Consider the following 18,455-nt stretch of genomic DNA (forward strand, 5'->3'; position numbering starts at 1 on the left):
TTGTCTTCTTTTGGAGATAAGAATCGGAACGCAAAAATAAGTACTTAAAAATTCGATTCAAAAGGCAAAAGTCGGGCTTTTCCAAGACTGTTATCAAGTGTACAATACATTTTTAATAATGCGATTGTGTCGCGAGGGTTTTTCTTGTATTAACTAAATTTTTGCATAGTACATTTTTCTTAGTTTTAAATTAGCAGGAACCATTCTAAGATATTTTTAAATATTTTTAGAACTTAAGCCTGCTAACATCATGTATTTAAATATATTATATTTTTTGTGAAGTCATATATTCTTAAGGTACTCGCTATTGAAATCTCTTCTAAGGGTGGAATATTCGTTGGATAACGAGTAAGGGGAAATTAGGAGCCACTATGTCTACGAATTCCCCCTTTTTAAATTAATTTTTGCATATTATTTATTTTATAGTTTAAAACCAGCTGGAACCATTTAGGGATAACTTTAAATTGTATTTTACTTTAAATTTTGTGGATAAAGTGCCACGTAGCATATAAGTCATAAGGACTTCATACTCGCTACTTGAATCTTAGCTGAGGATGGGATATTCGCTGGGTAACGAACGAGGGGAAATAGAGACCCACTATTTCCACAAATTCCCCCTATTCTTCAACCTTTGCTTGTGTGGATGCTGAGCAATCGTTTCTTCGGAAATTCGTATGCACACAAAGAGAGGTAAGATCAATTGGTGTGTGGGTTTGGACTTGGGTTTGGGCCTGGTGTTTGCCAGCATCTCACTCTCCGATCTCTCTTGTTTTCTCGCTGGCTGATTCGAAGCTTCGGTAACGACCAACGGCTAAACCGGTTTAAGTTCGAAACTCTGACTGCACACACTCAGAAAAACACACAAATCAAAAGGAGAGAAAACAACAACAACAGCAACCAGAACATCAGAAATAATCATTTTCATTTGAAATAAGCAAATGAGCCGCAAAAAATGAATAGCATTGGAATTTGAATATTCGAATTGGAATGTCCGAACTTCGAACTACAGCTAAAGAGATACGATACGAAATTAATTTTCATCTAATTATAAGTGCTTTGTTTGTATCCGAAGTGTGACAAGCAGACAAAATTCAGCGATACTTTTATAAATGAGGTTTTTATGGCTTTGTTCTGAGTCGCCTTAAAAGCCAACCGATCGTTTACGTTTACTAACTGCCTAAATGATGGGAAGAATCTAAACAGTTGCCTATAGGCTCTAAATGACTGTTGAAATTTCTTAGGTCACGCAGACCATAGCTATGTTCATGTTTGACTAGAGGATGGTGCTTATATTGTATATCAGAACATATATGTACATAAATATAACAATCCTTTAATTTAATACAAGTTAAAGATAAAACAATAGATAGTATTAACATTTATTTCGTTTTAATAATCACGAAGAAACAATATAAGTTTTATATAAGACTTAAACATTTATTTCGCTTTAATGATTAATATTTTAATTAGAGAACTTTCACATTTTCCTTTAAATAGTTTTAATTTTCATAAAAAATCGATATTACTACCAGAGTTTGGCCTTCAATCACTTTCGTTATGTTACGAAGGATTACAGCCCCTTTTGCCTTAGGTATTCTTAGTTTTTAGTTTAAATGACCGTGCCAAGGTAAAAAAAATAATTCCCTACCCATCACTAATCAGGAGTGGATCTGGATTTCTGGATTTATTGACCTTGCCGGGCTGTTGCCAGTGGGGCGGCCCTTGGAGCAGCATGAATCCTTACATTTCGGAATGCGGCTGTGGTCGACTGAGGTCCAATGTGGCTGATGTTGCTGCTGTTCTTGCTGTTCTTGCTGTTGTTGCAGTTGTTGCTGGTGTCAACATCAGCAACATCGAACAGCAACAGCAACAGCACGTTCGTGGTCTTGACTTTGGGGCTGAGGCTGCGACTCTGTCGCCGCACGTACAACAACCATCTTACATAGCCGCCGATTAGCCAAGGTAACAAACGAAGAACTGGCCCAGACCCGGCTCAGATCCAAAATGAGCTATCTCACTGCGCAAATCTTTCACTTCTTCGTCGTCGTCGTCTCTGTCGTCGTCGTAGTCGTTGTTGTCGCTGGCTTTTAAGGGCCTTGCAGGCCTCCAAGCCTGCCATTTATCGCAAATGCATTGTGGCAGGCCTCCACTTCACTGCTCTTCGCTGCTCTTCACTCCACTCTACTCCACTCCACTCCAATCCCCTCCGATCCATTCCTCTTGAGTGCGCCAGAAAGGCTTGGCTCGGCTTTTGTTTCATGCTCCATGGCTAATGGCACGCAGGCTCCACAGGTTGCTGCTGTCGAGTGTTGTTGCAACATGCTGTTGTCGACGGGCGCCCTGCACTCCAAGGTCCAAAGGCAAACTCAAGCCCAGTACCCACACAGAGAGAAATAATGAGCAATGAGGGGGTTTTTTTTTCCGGTGCTTATCTGCAACCTATTTCTTATCGCAAGAGTTATTTTTTGTTAGCATGCTAAAATATTTTTTGCATATTTTTGTATATATTCACAATCGAAAATTCCGTTTTTATCATTTATTTTTGAGAAAGAACATATTTTTTTTCCACTCTTCCTTGACTAATGGCTACTAAAATGCATTTAAAATCAATATTATGAAAATGTAAAAAAGATATTGCAGTAATTTCTCTGCGTGAAGCACACGTGTGCATGGCTAAAACGTCCGTTTCTCGGCTTCTCTCCGCGCTTATCGCCACCAGATTCTCTCTTTCTCCGTAGGTGCCTTCGCTTATCTGACCGGAGTGGCATTCACTTCGTGCTTTATGCCCGGATTAAATTTAGCAAATCGAAGCGATGCGCTAATTGAACTTGTTGCTGTCCGCTCCCAAAATGCCCGCCCAACAATGTGGCGATGGCCTACCATAATTTACATTTAGCGGCACAAGCCACACATTGCAAATATTATGGACAGACTCGACTAAAATATTTTCGTGGGTATTTATAAATCGGGCGGGAGTACTCATACTCATACTCGCACTCGTACTCATACTCATACTCGGACCCTCACAGATCCGCGTCTCGAGCTGGGGCAAAAGCTCCCCAGCGACTTGGCCGCTCATATTTCACACTTCACGACAAAGCGATTAAAGTCGCGCAAACAATCTGTTATTGGAGTTGTTGCAATTATGTTTACAAAGACATTAAAAAGGAACGAAAGGCGAACGGCGAACGGCGAAATAAAAATACGAGGAACACAGCGAACACAGAGCTAAGCTCAACTCGAAAACTCGAAATCGGTCCAAGAGACGTTGAGGCACTCTTTATTTTGTATTGCTTCTTTTTTCCGGCTTGTTTTTGTGTGTTTTTTGAAACGTGAGTCGTGCACCAACACAGCCCAGCATACGACGGCGACAATCAATAAAAAAAAATCAGTAAAATGCCAGAAAACAAAAAACAAAAACCACAAAATCTTTATGCTAAAACGATGAGATGAAGTCAAAGTTTCTGTGTATTTGCTGGGGGTTAAAGTTAGGGCTGCGCTCGATCTTCCGACCAATTAGCCGCGCTGAGTGGAAGGAATTGGCAGTGGAATAGGCATAGGAATGCTTCTCTGAGCCGGCCCTAAAGAGCCATCAAAGCCAAATGTGCCGCATCATGTTGGGGCCACGGCAATTAGCTTTAATTCTAAGCAGCTTTTCACAGCCATGTGACAAGTTGAATGCTGATGAAGCACAACCGCAGCCGGAATCTGATCGATCTATCATCTGTATCGACGGATTGCCAAGGCAAAAGGGCTGTGCCAAAGGGCCCGGTAATCCAATTACGCGCCTTCAGGTGTTAGGGCTGGCACGCGCTTAAAGTTGGCCAAAATTATGATTGTATTTAAGGCTGCTAAACGGAATCATACTCTCATTTTTCTTCTGTTTGCATATCTTTTTTCTCACAAACATTTGACTAACCCTCTGTTAGTCTGGGGCTTTCTTTTAGATAACTTAATGATTATTTAATTATCGGTTTCTATTTATGGCTTGGCAAAACAAAATGAGACACCAATTTTAACGTATTTTTGGATCACGTCACTATTTTGATTTTGATTGATTTTAATTTATTATTGGAATATTAAATACATGGTTATTTATAATATCTAAGCTCTTTCCAAAAATCTATTAAATTTGAATCAGAATATAATATTCACACATTACATTGCATCGATATTTTATTTGTAAGACGACTTTTGGCCTTTTAGACATTTTCATACCAGATTAATTTAAATCCTCATTAGTTGATTATATCAGATGTGGTTTGGTATAGCATAAGAATTTACAGCCTATAACTAAGGCCTGATTGTATGTTCTGTAGGTCTGTCTTTAATTTTTGTTCACTGCTGAGGACCATGCGCCCATGTGCAACACTTCATAATGCAACAAATTCGTTGCGCCCTAGGGGCTGTAGCATCCCTCTCGGCCTGAGACACTTGAGCGCCTCCTGAGCCGATCTTTTGTTGCTCTTAATCTGCGTGGCACTTGAAAGTAACGCCTCGACTGCGATTCCGACTCTTCGACTCTGTGAGTGCCAGACATCGATGGTGATGATCACGATGACGATGGCGATGGTTGCAATGATTCCGACAACCTGTAGAGCGGCCAGGAATCACTTTAAGGGTCTGGGTCTTAAGGCTTTCTTTTGAAATTGGGGAAACCAGAGGAGATCATAGACAGATGGAGTGCTATAGGATGGGGGAGTTATGTACATACATACATAACATAAAAAACATTTCTCTTCGCATGGCATTTTGTACGCTTCATCAAATGTTTATGAGTGTGGGTCGGGGCATCACGGCATCTCGGCATCTTACACCTTTCGAGCGGCGTTTACCTGTGGATCGGAGTGGTGGTGGCTTGGCGGCTTGGTGGCTTGGCGGAGTGCCCTGAAGTGGTTTCGGAGTTCTGAGATCGTTCTCAACTTGATGTTCGGCTGTCAGTTGCATGCTTCTCGATTTTGACAGATGATTCTGTACGGGTTGGGCACTGGCCTTTGATTGAGGTCTGTGCCAGATAGCTATTAATATGTTTGATTATGGCTACAGATCGGCGTTTTCCCCTCACCCCTCAACCTCCCCGGAAAACTCTTCGAAACGCTTTTTAATTTAAATGTATTTTCATGCTCTGAAACAAAGCGCCGAGCGAGACAATGCAACGCCTCTCGAGAGTCGCAGCGTGGGATTCGAGATTCGAATGCGGCACTGCGGCACTTCTCTCGAGATGGTTGCGCTTTCCAAGTGCACCTTTTGTCCCCGGTTATTTATTTGTGTTATGCCAAAGCGAAAAGGTCAAAACGGTTTTACCTGTCTGCTTAAAAACAGTGTCCTTTTGGCCCGATCCCGATCCTGACCCCGATTCCGATCCCGCAGAGCACATGGCGCAGGCGTAGAAACCCCGATTGCTTGTGGGTTGGGAACAGGTGAAGAGGCCTCCGAAATCTCGGATCTGCCCTAACAATGTTGACAACGCTCGAACAGCAATCTTTTTGCCAAATGACAATCCATGGCCCACGCAGGCTCAACTCACAGATACAGATACAGATGCGGGCGCAGATACAGATGCAAAACTGCCGAGATCTTGTGTGCTTATATGGCAGCATTGCCCACATATACACACATATTGCCAGGTGAGAGAGACAGAGAGAGAGAGATCGTTTTACCTGAGCATTTTCGAATTCGCCGCAAGTTGGCTGCAACAACAAGCGACACTTAACAGCAGAACCTCCAACAACAACAACAATAGTGCCAAGAAATTGGGATATACACAAGATCTTACCTGTGAGAGCGACCTGCAATCGATGCGAATCTTAAATGCCCTGCACATCTGTCGGAGTTAAGATGCTGCCGGATAATCCCCGCATTAATTTTGCCGTTGCTATAGGGTGTTGAGTATTTCGGGGGAGGGGAAAATCAGGAGATTATTTTTCAAGTACCTACCTATGTAACAAAACACTTTTTCTAAAGCAACAAAAAAATACTTACAGTCACCAGGCGCCTGTTTAATGCCCACTTTTTATTTTTTAGCCCTAAGGCAATACTAACCAATTTTCTTCGAGCTTGGTTCTAAGTCTTAGGACTACATATTTTCCAATATTTATTTATAATTTTACTGTTTCTCCTGGCTATTAATGTTTTCCGAAAAGTAAAAATTTATGTAAATTAAAAAAAGTAAAGAAACTAAAAGTTTACTTATTTAAAAGAATTTTTAGATTAAGGTATGAAGGGATTAAACATTTGTAGCAGCGGCATAACCTTCTTACAAATATACAAATAGTTGTCTTAATAAAAACCTATGAGTTAGGTGGTAGTTTCAAAAGGAGTAATATTTGATTAAAATATAGATATTTTTAAAAATTCTTCGGATTTAGGAATATCTCAAGTTGGTATGCCGTTATATAATCAGATTCTGGTGCATTTTGCCAGTTCCCATGCTATGTAGAGCATTCGTTGGCCAGGGGAGATTGCCCAATATATCTTGCCGTATCGTTTCGCATTACGCTGACTTTTTAAAACGCTGCTACGTTTACGATTACCTGTAGATGCCCCGCTGCCAGTGCGAGTGGGAGGGGGATATATGGCTATGGTGAGGGAGCGAGAGGGGGCGAGGAGAGCGGTCTGCAGCTGTGCCGTACCGCCTTACCGTATTGCCTATTGTGAGAGCCAGAGTTTCTGGCTTTGCTTTTATTTTGACCTGATCTACGCTTGAGATTTCGCCTGCCAGCCGCTCACCTTTCCGTATTTTTACCTGTGTGCGCGCTCTTCGCCGAAAGAGAGAGAGAGAGAGAGAGGGAGCGAAGCAACAAAGAGAAGTACAGGGAGAGAGGGTGTCTGTGTTTGGGCTTCGCTTTTGGTTTCAGTCCCGAGTACAACTTGTTGCTGCGCAGACGCGAATCGCTCATCCGCACGGAGTGTCCGAGTTCGAGTTCGAGACCGAGTCCTCTGCCAATATATCTTTGCTCTCGATCGCGGCGATTGCTAATTCGGCCATTGTGCTAATCGAAATACCGAGAAATCGCAATCCCCAAAAGTCGCAACTCTGGTGTAAAACAAGTGCTTTCGAATATACAATCTATATCTACGTATCTTTTGTGAGTTCCATGCTAATTGGCAGCCGGGGCTGCCTTTGGCTCAGTTCGAGAGATGGCCAAGTGTGTTTGTGCAAGCCATTCGGCTGCGGGGGCTTAAAACAATTGCTTAGGGCAATTAAAGCTGCGCCTGCGCGCCCCTTCCTAACCTCAAAAAATCGTCAGCGGACTCAAAGAAGCTGAAAAATACATCTGAAAAATAACAAAAAAATATATATGAGTATATAAAAGCCTTCGGACGAGACTCTTGTGGCTCGTAATGTGAAACTGGTTCCTACACAAACACACACATACACACACGAATACATACACACATAGTTAACAGTCCCACTCGAAAACACACACATACAGTGAAATGTAAACACCAATACAGTGGCGAATTGCAACGACAACAGCTTAAATATAAAACAACAACAACAACAACAGTTTGAGAAACGCAGTGAAAGAGTTGAAATAAAATTTATGAAAAAGTTGTATCTTTGGCACGCAAAGCTGAGCAAGCAAAAGAGCCGAAAGTAAGCCGCAAGTTCACGAAAAAAAATATACAAAAATAACCCCTATGACGTCAGGGGTTATTGCTTGGAACAGGGCTTAATTCATCCCACTGTACCAACAAAAAAAAAACAACCAACCCACCACCCACCGTCCAACAATGCTGCTGCGACGGCGAAACGGCCTTTGCCTCCCCCTCCTGCTGCTGCTCTTGGTCCACTGCATATGCATTTGGCCCGCTTCGGCGGTTCGCGATCGCTACGCCCGCCAAAACAACCGCCAGCGCCATCAGGACTTGGATCGAGATCGGGATCGGGATCGATTCGTCTATCGCAGCAGTTCGGCCAGGGATCGACAGAGGGGCGGGGCCAACTTCGCCCTAGGACTGGGACCCGGTGGAGTTACCATTCCCACCAGTCTGGAGGATCAGAAGCCCAACGAGTTTGTCAAGGGAAAAAGTAAGTTGTCCACCGCCAGGATCTAGCCAGCCATCCATCCGTCTTCGTTACACAGCCCATCTATCACAATGTGTTTGTGTAGATCATCCGCCTGCTTGGCTGCCCATATATCAAAAAAGCCAAGTCGGCCCAAATATGACCACCGAATCGGTATCACTTGGGCTCTTGAGTTTCCAGTCTTTTTGGGTTTTCAGTTTCGGTTTCGTTCCAGCGATATGCTGTTGGTTATCTTATCGCCGGTGAGCTGTTGTTTTTGTTCTGTTTGCCCCTTATGCTGCACTTTATATATTAGCTTCGTTTTCGGCTGCATTTCGAATTATTAGGTCTTATCGCTACCCTGGGAAACTCAAATATCGTGGGCTATGCGCGAATTGCGCAATGTTATAAATGTTTTGAACGAGTTGAAAAAAGGGAAGTAATTCCTTATAGAACATATTATTATGGTCTGGGCAAAGTCGATTGTGTTAAAGCAGTGCATATTTTGCTTTATACTTTTGGGTATTTAAAACGAAATTTCTTTTTTTCTAATACAAAATTGGTATATAATTTTTTTTTTTAATTATCGATATATGATTAAATTTCTTAAACAAATTTTTTAAAACACAATTCAATTGAATGTCTGTATTAACTTTTTATGTATTTTATTTAATATATTTTTATATTAATATTTTCCTAAATGATATGGCAAAACATCAAGTATACGCCGGGGTATCTTTAATTTCACACCCTCTACGACTATTTTATACCTGCCCTTTGCTGCTGGTCTCACCTGCCCTGTGTCTCACCTCTTGACTTGGCGCTGGCTTAGTCAAAGAGTCTTGTGTGCACTATCGCCCCCTGTTTTGGGTTCCCCTACCCCTCCCCCTCCTACTTCTCCTTTTTCTACCGCCCTGCATCAGATATCACGCAAACAACAAATACCAGAACACACTGATTAGCCAAGGAGAGCATTTCGTTCTGCATTTCGTAATGTCAAGAGTACAAGGTAAAGCGTAGTTAGTTAGTGTTAAGATAGCTCGACTTTTCCCGCCGTCTGCGTGCACTTTTCTCTGCATCAGCGGTAATTGCAGCGACAGCAACAAGCGACACAATTTCCAGCTAAAATGGCGACTCAATTTGTTGACTCGGCAATTCTCGAGGTTTTCTTGGCGGGGTTCGGCTGTTGGCCCTTTGGAAATTAATACAAAATTGTATTCGCATACTGGAACTTTCGGCTGGGTGGCTGTTTGAACAACCATTTGGCCACAATTTAATGAACAGCACTGCGTATCTGGCCGTGTCTGTTTGCACAATACTTTGAGGCAAATGTTTGTATTTGGCGGGCAAACAAAAAAATACAAAATTAAAAATGGAGGCGAGTAAAGGCCGTCCGTCGATATACAGTACTCAGTGATCTTGTAGCTGCAAATTAATAATTGAATGTGCGCATTGTCCGCCGGCAACTGTGCAAATATTGATAGGAAAACTTTGGCCGGGCTCTATGCTAATGGAGAGTTACTACCACATAGCCGGATATAAAATCCGGAAATCTGGCTAGATAAGCGGTTTATGAAACCGATAAAGACTCCCGTCTTCGCCCCGATAATCGTCCCCATTATTACCCTTTAATTTTGCACAAGCGATGGTTAACTCAAAGCCCTTTTCCACTGGAATTGTTCGCGTTGTTTGCACTCCGTTACTGTGTTGTTTCTTTCTTTATGACCATAAATAAGCACAGCTGCGGCAAATATGCAAATAAATGCTAGAGAAAAGCCTGCCGCAAGCTGCACGTGCAAGCGAATCAAACCCGTTGAACAATATATTTTTTATGGGGGGTTTGGGAAACTTGAGCAACTTTATAGCTTAAACTAATTCGCATTGAGCAGCAAACCATCTTTCATTTCTGACATTAGTAATTATAGCGCAATTGTAATACAACATTTTTTGTAAACCTTTTTCGTAGAATTTTACTGTTTATTGGATATTTTTTGTAGTGACTGGTTTGATTAATTGGAATTATTACTCACTTCTATAGAGGAAGCATATGTCACGGGGAACAATTTCTTTATATTTTTGAACATAATTTTTCCTATTGTTATTATTGTAACAAACATGTTTTTCTTAAAACCAGGAGACATGAGAGATTAATAATTTATTGCTTTTAAAATAAGTTTACTCGCGTAACATATTTTTATTAGCGGAAAGTTGGGGTTTAGCTGTATTTAAATGTAGTTTGTTTTCATTCAAATAAGTAAATTCAATAAACAAGCAGTTTATCTATTAAAATATTTAATTACTTTTTGAATTCTTTGTTTTTTTTATACAAATGATATATTTCTTCAAAAACAAACCTTTTAGTTGTTTCAATTACCCTAGAAATATCTCGGAAAGAGCTTACCAATCCGATTTTGGAGTTCACTACACCCACCTCCCCCACATAGATACACACTCGCACACACACACACACACACACAGCCCATCTCAGGGCGGCTTGAGTGTGCGTGCCAGCGCTTGAAAAACCGCATTCCATAGTGCGCTTTGCTGCGATGACTTGAGTCGAAGTCGAAGTCAGTCCAAGTCCGAGTCCAACCAGCATCCCCACAATCCCAGCATCCCAGCCCCCTGAGGCCCCCATTTTCTAGCTAATTACGGCGACAGGCACGCGCTGTTTTCGCCTGTGTGTGTCCGTGTCCGTGTGCGCTTTGCATTTTTCTATAATATTTCTGATTAAGCCATCGTATCAAAGAAATAATGGCCAAATTGAACTGCGAAATGGTCAGAGCTTGGCTTTCAGCCAATGCTGAACTTTAAGGCCTGGTCGGCTGCAGTCGTTGATGCATTAGCGTTGCATTTACTTTTAGCCGTTCGACTACTTCCAGCAATTTTGAGCCCGAGTCGAAATACTGGTTTTCTAAAACCTACACGGATATACAAACACACACTTACACACACACACACACCAGCGAGAGCAGAGAGCGGTGGAAATAAAAAGAGAGAGCATCTCGGGCTGCTGCGATTGCGCAGTCTCAGTCTCTGCGCATATTTGTTTTATTTTCCTGGACCCAAAGACACTTTTCCTAGGATACACAGTAAAAAGAATAGATTTATGATACACAAATTAAAACCTAAATTACTAGGATAGTAAATAAATAAATTAAATAATTAAATAATAAATTTAAAGCATAAACGGATAAACTTCCGAGTCTTATAGATTTGTTAGTATAGTACATATAAACTAAAACTTAAACTATATAAACATAAATATATTTAAAAAACTTTTTCGTGTTAAAGAATTTGTAAATTTTTCTTCGTTTTGAAGTTACAAATAAGTTTGTAAGAGAAAGCACTCTTTAATTACCATTTCAAATATTTTGATCCATTTGGCTTAACATTGGAAATTAACTTAGGGAAACGCACCATGTTTCTTAATGTGTGCTGGCTTTTGTGAACTTTTGACTGCAGTTCGCCTGACTCTCTGCCTCCGCCTTTTTTCTTTGCCTCTTTTTTCTGCGTGTGGGCGTTCGATTTCGAAAACCAGAGCCAAATGCGAGGTTGTCGGTCCTCTGCCCACGAGAACTGCTGCCCGTTGCTGCCGAGATCGCTTCTGAGACTGAGACCTCTCCCCGATTTTCTTTACCGTCTCGCTCTTGAGCCGTTCTATGCCTAAAAATAGTTGCGAATGCGAAAATTCAAAGCCAGGCAGCAGACCAAAAATGGCGCCAGGGCGTGCTCATTAAGCCAAAGCCAGAGCCAGAGCCAAAGCCAAAGCCATAGCCAGAGCCATAAGCTGCAATTCAGCCCAGTTGGGGGTTTTTCTGTTGATTAAGGGGGCCGGGGAACTCAGAACAAAGAGTGCTGGCAACAGCGAAAACAATAAGCTTATCTAATCCAGGCATTGCTGTTGCGCTTGCTGTTGCTCTTGCTGTTCGCTGTTGCTGTTCGTTGTCGTGCCTCACGACCTGCGCCCAATTGTTGTTCGAAACAAAATGAACGCGCTTCGAACACGAAAACCCGAAAGCAGAAGATGCTGATCATGGCGTCGAGGATCATGCGAGGGCAGGGGGGCACTGCTAAGGAAAACCAGCCAGATGAGCCGCCACAAGGCATCACCATCACCATCACCTTCACCATCATCATCATCATCTCCAGCCAAGAGGCTGTCTTTCTGTGCCTGTTGCTGTATTGCTGTGTTGCTGCATCTTCGCTTCGTGGCCGTTGCCTGATTTGCCTTTGTTTTAGCACTCAAAGAAATAAGGGTGTGAGAGCTAAAAGCATTTAAACATTTTATGCTTGCATTAACATTTTGATATTTTCAACTTGTCGCTATCGAAGTCCTTAACAAAGTCTATTAAAAAATTTTATGGGCATTCCAAACGTTTATTCTTCAGAATTTTAATTTTTAATTTTTTTAGTATTTAAAATGTTTGGGGAACTCAAGAACTTTTAATTTGTTTAATAATTGTTGCTATAGCTAATGCAATATCAGAACACTCTTTTTTTGTGTTAACAGTTTGATATTTACTTTTCTTATCATTTTAAAAAACTTAAAATTAAGTGAGATTCTTAATAATTCTTTGTATCTTTGGGTTGGTAATTTTGGACAGTGCCTATTTTTTACCGGAGGACAGTCGATTGTCGGTGCTTTGTTGTTGCTGCCACGACGACTTCGGCCTGCAAATTTGTTATGCCAAGCTGAAGATGCGCCTGCGCTTGCAGCGTTTTCTGGGGAAGATTTCCTGGCCTTAGTCTCTGCCTGATCCCCTGACCCCCTTAAACCGTCAACCATCCCACCACCCGCTGCAGTTGCGCTTATTTGCCTTCGCCTTCGTGACGCCACGACGCGAGCATAGAACACAGCGGCAATAGCTGGCCACACGAAAGAAAGTTGCCGCAACAGCATTCTGCAAAGCGAAATAAAAAGTCAGAAAAACTCTGAGAGAGAGGAAAATTGCAAAATCCGCGCACGTAAGCGTCGAACTGGCGACTCATGGCTTTGGATCTGGCTCTGTCTTTGGCTTCAATCCAGTGGTAAACGTAAACCCCTCCGCCCCTAATGAGCTGCGTGTTTTTAATGGCTGCACAAATGAATTTATTAAGCACTTTTACACAATTTCATTGTAAAATAGGCGCGTGCCGAGCGGCAGTGGACTGAAATTGTCGCAAAACAGTTATGAATTATTTATGTGGAGTTGTGAGGCGATCAAAAAGGGGGGCGGGGGGGAGGGGACAAACGGGCCAGAGTCGTACCGATCGCATTGCAATTGCTGTCGGACGTTAATCTATGACACCTTGCGATCCAGTCAGCTGCATCTGCATATGGCGCCGGATCGAAACTTTCACCAAATGCCGCAGCCACCGCCTCGGATCAGATCAATGTACTTGTTCATCAAATCCATCTCCCAAAACTCACATACTGCCAGCGGCATTAACGGCGAGCAGTGGCCGATAATTTGATCGAATCGGGGTAACCATTCGATCTCAGAGCTCTAAACTCTAAACTCTGAGAAAACAATGCCTGTGTCTAATGCCCTTTTAAATCTTTTGTTATATTACAACAAAATCTAGACAATTCTTGTTCTTCGTGTTGCCGCGGGCCAGTCGAGGAGGGTACACAAAAATGTTGCCAGCCATCTGGGGTTCGGGGTTTTTGTTTTTTGTTTTCGGTTTTTCGGTTTTCGGTTTCGGGCCATGAGTTAAAAATCTTTTCCACGAAATGAAAATACAGACACAGGGAGGGGAGGGGAATGAGCGCCGAGAGCGGTACAAACGTGAGCAACAAAAACTGTTAAGTGCGCAGAACCGGCTAAGCGAGTCGGGTATTTTCAGTTCTGTTGCAGCGATGAGCGGAGTAGATAGTAGATAGATGGAGATGGAGATGGGGGGAGGGGGACGTCAAGAACGCTTTGCGTCTAGGCCAGAATCGGAGGAAAACTTGGGGTCCAAAAGTCAAATTGCCGATGGAAAACCGAAAGAATCGATTATGCAGTCTCTTCGCTTTCTTCTACCATTTTCATCTTGGTGAAAAGGCAAACAGCAGCAGCCGAAGCCGCAGCAGCAGCAGCAGCAGCTGGAAACAAAAAGCAATATTTAGAAAGTCAGCAAAGTAAAGTTTGGAATGCGGTTGCCTATTAATCAGTACGTCAGATGATGATGATGACCGCAGGGGCGGCGAAGGGCAATGAAGTTGAGTCGTGTGTGTTGATGGCTTGGCATACAAATCGATAAACAAATACAGCAAATACAGCGATTTTCCAGAGTCTGCGTTTCTGTCTCTTCTCCTGTGTTGGTTGATTAATCTCAGCGCTGAAGTTCGTTGCCTAAGTCTTTTGTTTTAATGAGCACATCATGAATTATGACTTTGATTTGTGCTGCTGCGACTGCGACTTGAGACTTGAGACATAAGACTTGAGAGGCAGCCACAGAATGCCCGGCCACTCATTAATGTTGCCACACTTAGCCTTAGCCTAAGGATTACAAATTAGCCTTTTTGTGAGCTGGGCGGGCGTGTCGCTGGCCGAGGAGAAAAATCGCAAATGCCCCGCCACGTTCGATTCACAAGAAACCCGAGTTGAAGCGTTTGCCTGGCAGGGAATCCGCCGCCGTCGTCTTGTGGCTTAAGTTTCAGGCCTCGAACATGAAAAACCTGGCTGATAAATTGTGCGCGATAAAGCCCAGTCGAGAGGAGTCGACTCGAGTCTTGAAAAGGGTTTCGTGATGTCGGCTTCGTTCGCCATGAGAAATGATGCTGTTGATGCTGCTGCTGCCCAGCGGCAAACCTCGACCACAAAAAAATAAAATAAAATAAAAAACAAAAAATGAACGGAAAATAAAAGAGCTGGCAGAAACAAAGCTTAAGAATTTGTACGAAAATTTTTGCGCTTCGATTGCTGTAGCCGCTTTTGATCAGTGTCCAGCGACAAAGTCGAGGTCCCAGTCGTGGCCTCACCTTCGCATCCACATCCACATTCACAACTCCCTCCCCTTCCTTTTGGCGGAATGCATGGGACGCATATCTGGGGGCATTTAACTTTTTCTTCCCATCGCCAAAGGAATTTCTCCGTTTCTGGCGACAGAAATATTTCTGTCTTTGGTTCGTTCCTTTTCATAATTATGGGATATTTGTTCGAAGGAAATCGATAAAGTTTCTTTTGTGTTTGGGGGGTTGGGGGAGCGGCCATTTTGTGGATAATTAGTTGGTTAGTTGGGTGCTTTGGCCCGTGGGTTGGGCCCCTTTACAAAGAATAGGTGGGTGTCTAACTCCAACTCACATGGCACACTTTTGCGGCCCACACGAACCGCCGGGGCTAGCCCACGTAGCCCTTCTCGGAAGAACCACCGCATATGAAACTGTATCTATCGGATGCAAATCAATGAAGTTGTCGCCGAAGATGCTCGACTACGCGAGCGGCTAAAACAGGTCGCTGACTAATGATAAGAGGCCGTCTGGGATGAGATGCCCGATGCGAGACTGCGTGGGTCGCTAATTATTAAAAACGCCAACTGGCACTGAGAGTCTCGCGCCCACTGGTTTTGCCTTTGTTTCGGTTTCCACCTCTACCTCTACCTCATTTTATTGCTTCCGAGCAAACAAACAACAGGGCAAAGCTATTTCCGTTTACAATCCGTTCGAAGTTCGAAACGAAATTAATTTCTCAAACTGCCCGAGTATAAGTCAACACCTACCCACCTACGAACTGGTGGGCTTTCGGATAATTGGACAGTTTAGGGTCAGCCGCAACAAAAAACCCATTAACCCGCATAAGCCACCCACAGTATTACAACGATTTCCCTTTTTCCAACTCTCTTTGCAGTCTGCATTGGAACCAAATCCCGGCTGTCAGTGCCCTCGAACAAGGAGCACCATTACCGGAATCTCAAGGATCGGTACACAAACTGCACGTATGTGGATGGCAACCTGGAGCTGACCTGGCTGCCCAACGAGAATCTGGACCTGAGCTTCCTGGAAAACATTCGGGAGGTCACCGGCTATATACTGATCAGTCATGTGGACGTCAAGCAAGTGGTGTTTCCAAAGTAAGTTTGAAATTTTAGCTCATTAATATTTGTGCATATAAATTACTTTAAGAATGTGATGAAAGATGTTGACTTTAGTAACACATTTTAATAAAACGCTAGGCTGCTTAGAAATCGGCAATAAAATAATCATTACAATCAAGTAAAGTTTATAAAGCTGAAACTAAAATAAACTTAAATTCATGTTAATGTAGACATTGTTAATTGAAATTCTCATTTAAATGTTGCAGCTAATAAAAATACAATTTTTATGAATCTCTCTAATTAGAGAACGTATATTAAGAAATTTAAATTATAAAATTTATTAAAATCCTAAGCTGCTTTAAAATCGTAAAAAAGCCATTTTAGCTTAAAAAGTTTTATAAATTCCCTAACATCTCTATGAAGCTGAATGTCACAAGTTTTGAATCTTAAGCTTAAGTGAATTTAATGGTATGCATTGCTAATTTAAATTGCCATTTAAAGCACCCAATAAAAATGGAAAGATTATGAATTCTAAGCTTCTTCATTTGTAATGAAGAAAATTTTAAAAAATACATACGTTTTAAAACTGAATAAAGCTTAAACAAATTTTGTGGTATGCATTGCAATTCAAATTGAGTTGTCATTTAAAGTAGCCAATATAAATTAAATGATTATAAAATGTTTACTGATTTTGTATCTCTTGAATTTCAGACTGCAAATTATACGCGGTCGCACGCTGTTCAGTTTGTCCGTGGAGGAGGACAAGTACGCCCTGTTTGTCACCTACTCCAGGATGTACACGCTGGAGATTCCCGACCTGCGCGACGTGCTGAATGGCTACGTGGGCTTCCACAACAACTACAACCTCTGCCACATGCGTACGATCAATTGGACGGAGATCGTGTCCAGCGGCGTGGATGCGTACTACAAGTACAACTTCACGGCGCCGGAACGGGAGTGTCCGAAGTGCCACGACAAGTGCCTGAAGGGATGTTGGGGCGAGGGTCTGCACAACTGCCAGAAGTTCAGCAAGGTGACCTGTTCGCCGCAATGCGCCGGCGGCAGGTGCTTCGGACCGCAGCCGCGGCAGTGCTGCCATCTCTTCTGCGCCGGCGGATGCACTGGACCCACGCAGAAGGACTGCATCGCCTGCAAGAACTTCTTCGACGAGGGCGTCTGCAAGGAGGAGTGCCCGCCGATGCGCAAGTACAACCCCACCACCTATGTGCTGGAGGCCAATCCGGAGGGCAAGTTCGCCTACGGGGCCACCTGTGTGAAGGAGTGTCCGGGCCACCTGTTGCGCGACAATGGCGCCTGTGTGCGCAGCTGCCCGCAGGACAAGATGGCCAAGGCGGGCGAGTGTGTGCCCTGCTACGGTCCCTGCCCCAAGACGTGCACGGGCGTCACCGTCCTGCATGCCGGCAACATCGACTCCTTCCGCAACTGCACGGTGATCGATGGAAACATCCGCATCCTGGATCAAACCTTCTCGGGCTTCCAGGACGTCTATCCCAACTACACGATGGGCGCCCGCTACATACCACTGGATCCGGAGCGACTGGAGGTCTTCTCCACGGTGAAGGAGATCACCGGCTATCTGAACATCGAGGGCACCCATCCGCGCTTCCGCAACCTGTCCTACTTCCGCAACCTGGAGACCATCCACGGCCGCCAACTGATGGAGAGCATGTTTGCCGCGTTGGCCATCGTCAAGTCCTCGCTGTACAGCCTCGAGATGCGCAATCTCAAGCAGATCAGCTCCGGCAGCGTGGTCATCCAGCACAACCGGGACCTCTGCTACGTGGGCAACATTCGGTGGCCAGCCATACAGATGGAGAAGGATCAGAAGGTGTGGGTCAACGAGAATCTCAGGGCGGAACTGTGTGGTAAGTTTTATTCATTTGTATATGGCTTTAATTACTTTTTGTAATTTATTTTAATTAATATCTTAGTTTAATGGGAAATAGAAACTTATTTTAACAAGCATAGACTTAAAACTTATTACTAACATTTATGACTTACCCAAGATTTCATTATATTATTTGTGATAGATTATTAGTTAGATATTGGCTTTCTTTCTACCACTCGATTTTATATTTCCTTTTTGTTTTGCATTATACTTAAGTATTGTGCTATCTTATTTGACATGTTTCTTACCTACTCTTATTTAATAAGAGGAATCTAAAAACCTATACTTTAGTTTTGAATAGAAGTTTGAACTTTTTGCCTGTAACTCATTTTCATGTTAACCATTTTGCAGAGAAAAACGGAACCATTTGTTCGGATCAGTGCAACGAGGATGGCTGCTGGGGAGCTGGCGCGGATCAGTGTCTCACCTGCAAGAATTTCAACTTCAATGGCACCTGCATAGCCGACTGTCGTAATATCTCCAAGTAAGTTTCAAAAACCCAGAAGTAATCGTATACAGTGAAGCAGCTAACCC

At 43.0% G+C, this 18,455-nt stretch overlaps 1 protein-coding gene across 2 annotated transcripts in view; it reads left to right on the forward strand.

The window, feature by feature from the left end:
* Window positions 1–18,455, forward strand: part of LOC108143388 (epidermal growth factor receptor) — a 46,830-nt gene that overhangs the window by 24,946 nt on the left and 3,429 nt on the right. Inside the window, exons 1-4 of one of the 2 annotated variants that reach the window (XM_017267759.2) lie at window positions 6,851–8,035; window positions 15,826–16,048; window positions 16,724–17,898; window positions 18,273–18,405. In XM_017267759.2, coding sequence (XP_017123248.1) covers window positions 7,738–8,035; window positions 15,826–16,048; window positions 16,724–17,898; window positions 18,273–18,405 — 1,829 coding nt within the window. In that variant the 5' untranslated portion in view covers window positions 6,851–7,737. Of the gene's footprint in view, window positions 1–6,850; window positions 8,036–15,825; window positions 16,049–16,723; window positions 17,899–18,272; window positions 18,406–18,455 lie in introns of those variants that run through there. The other variant, XM_017267760.1, reaches the window with a different exon arrangement.

The sequence above is a fragment of the Drosophila elegans genome, unplaced genomic scaffold (genome assembly GCF_018152505.1).
Source record: "Drosophila elegans isolate 14027-0461.03 unplaced genomic scaffold, ASM1815250v1 contig_183, whole genome shotgun sequence".
NCBI lineage: Eukaryota > Metazoa > Arthropoda > Insecta > Diptera > Drosophilidae > Drosophila > Drosophila elegans.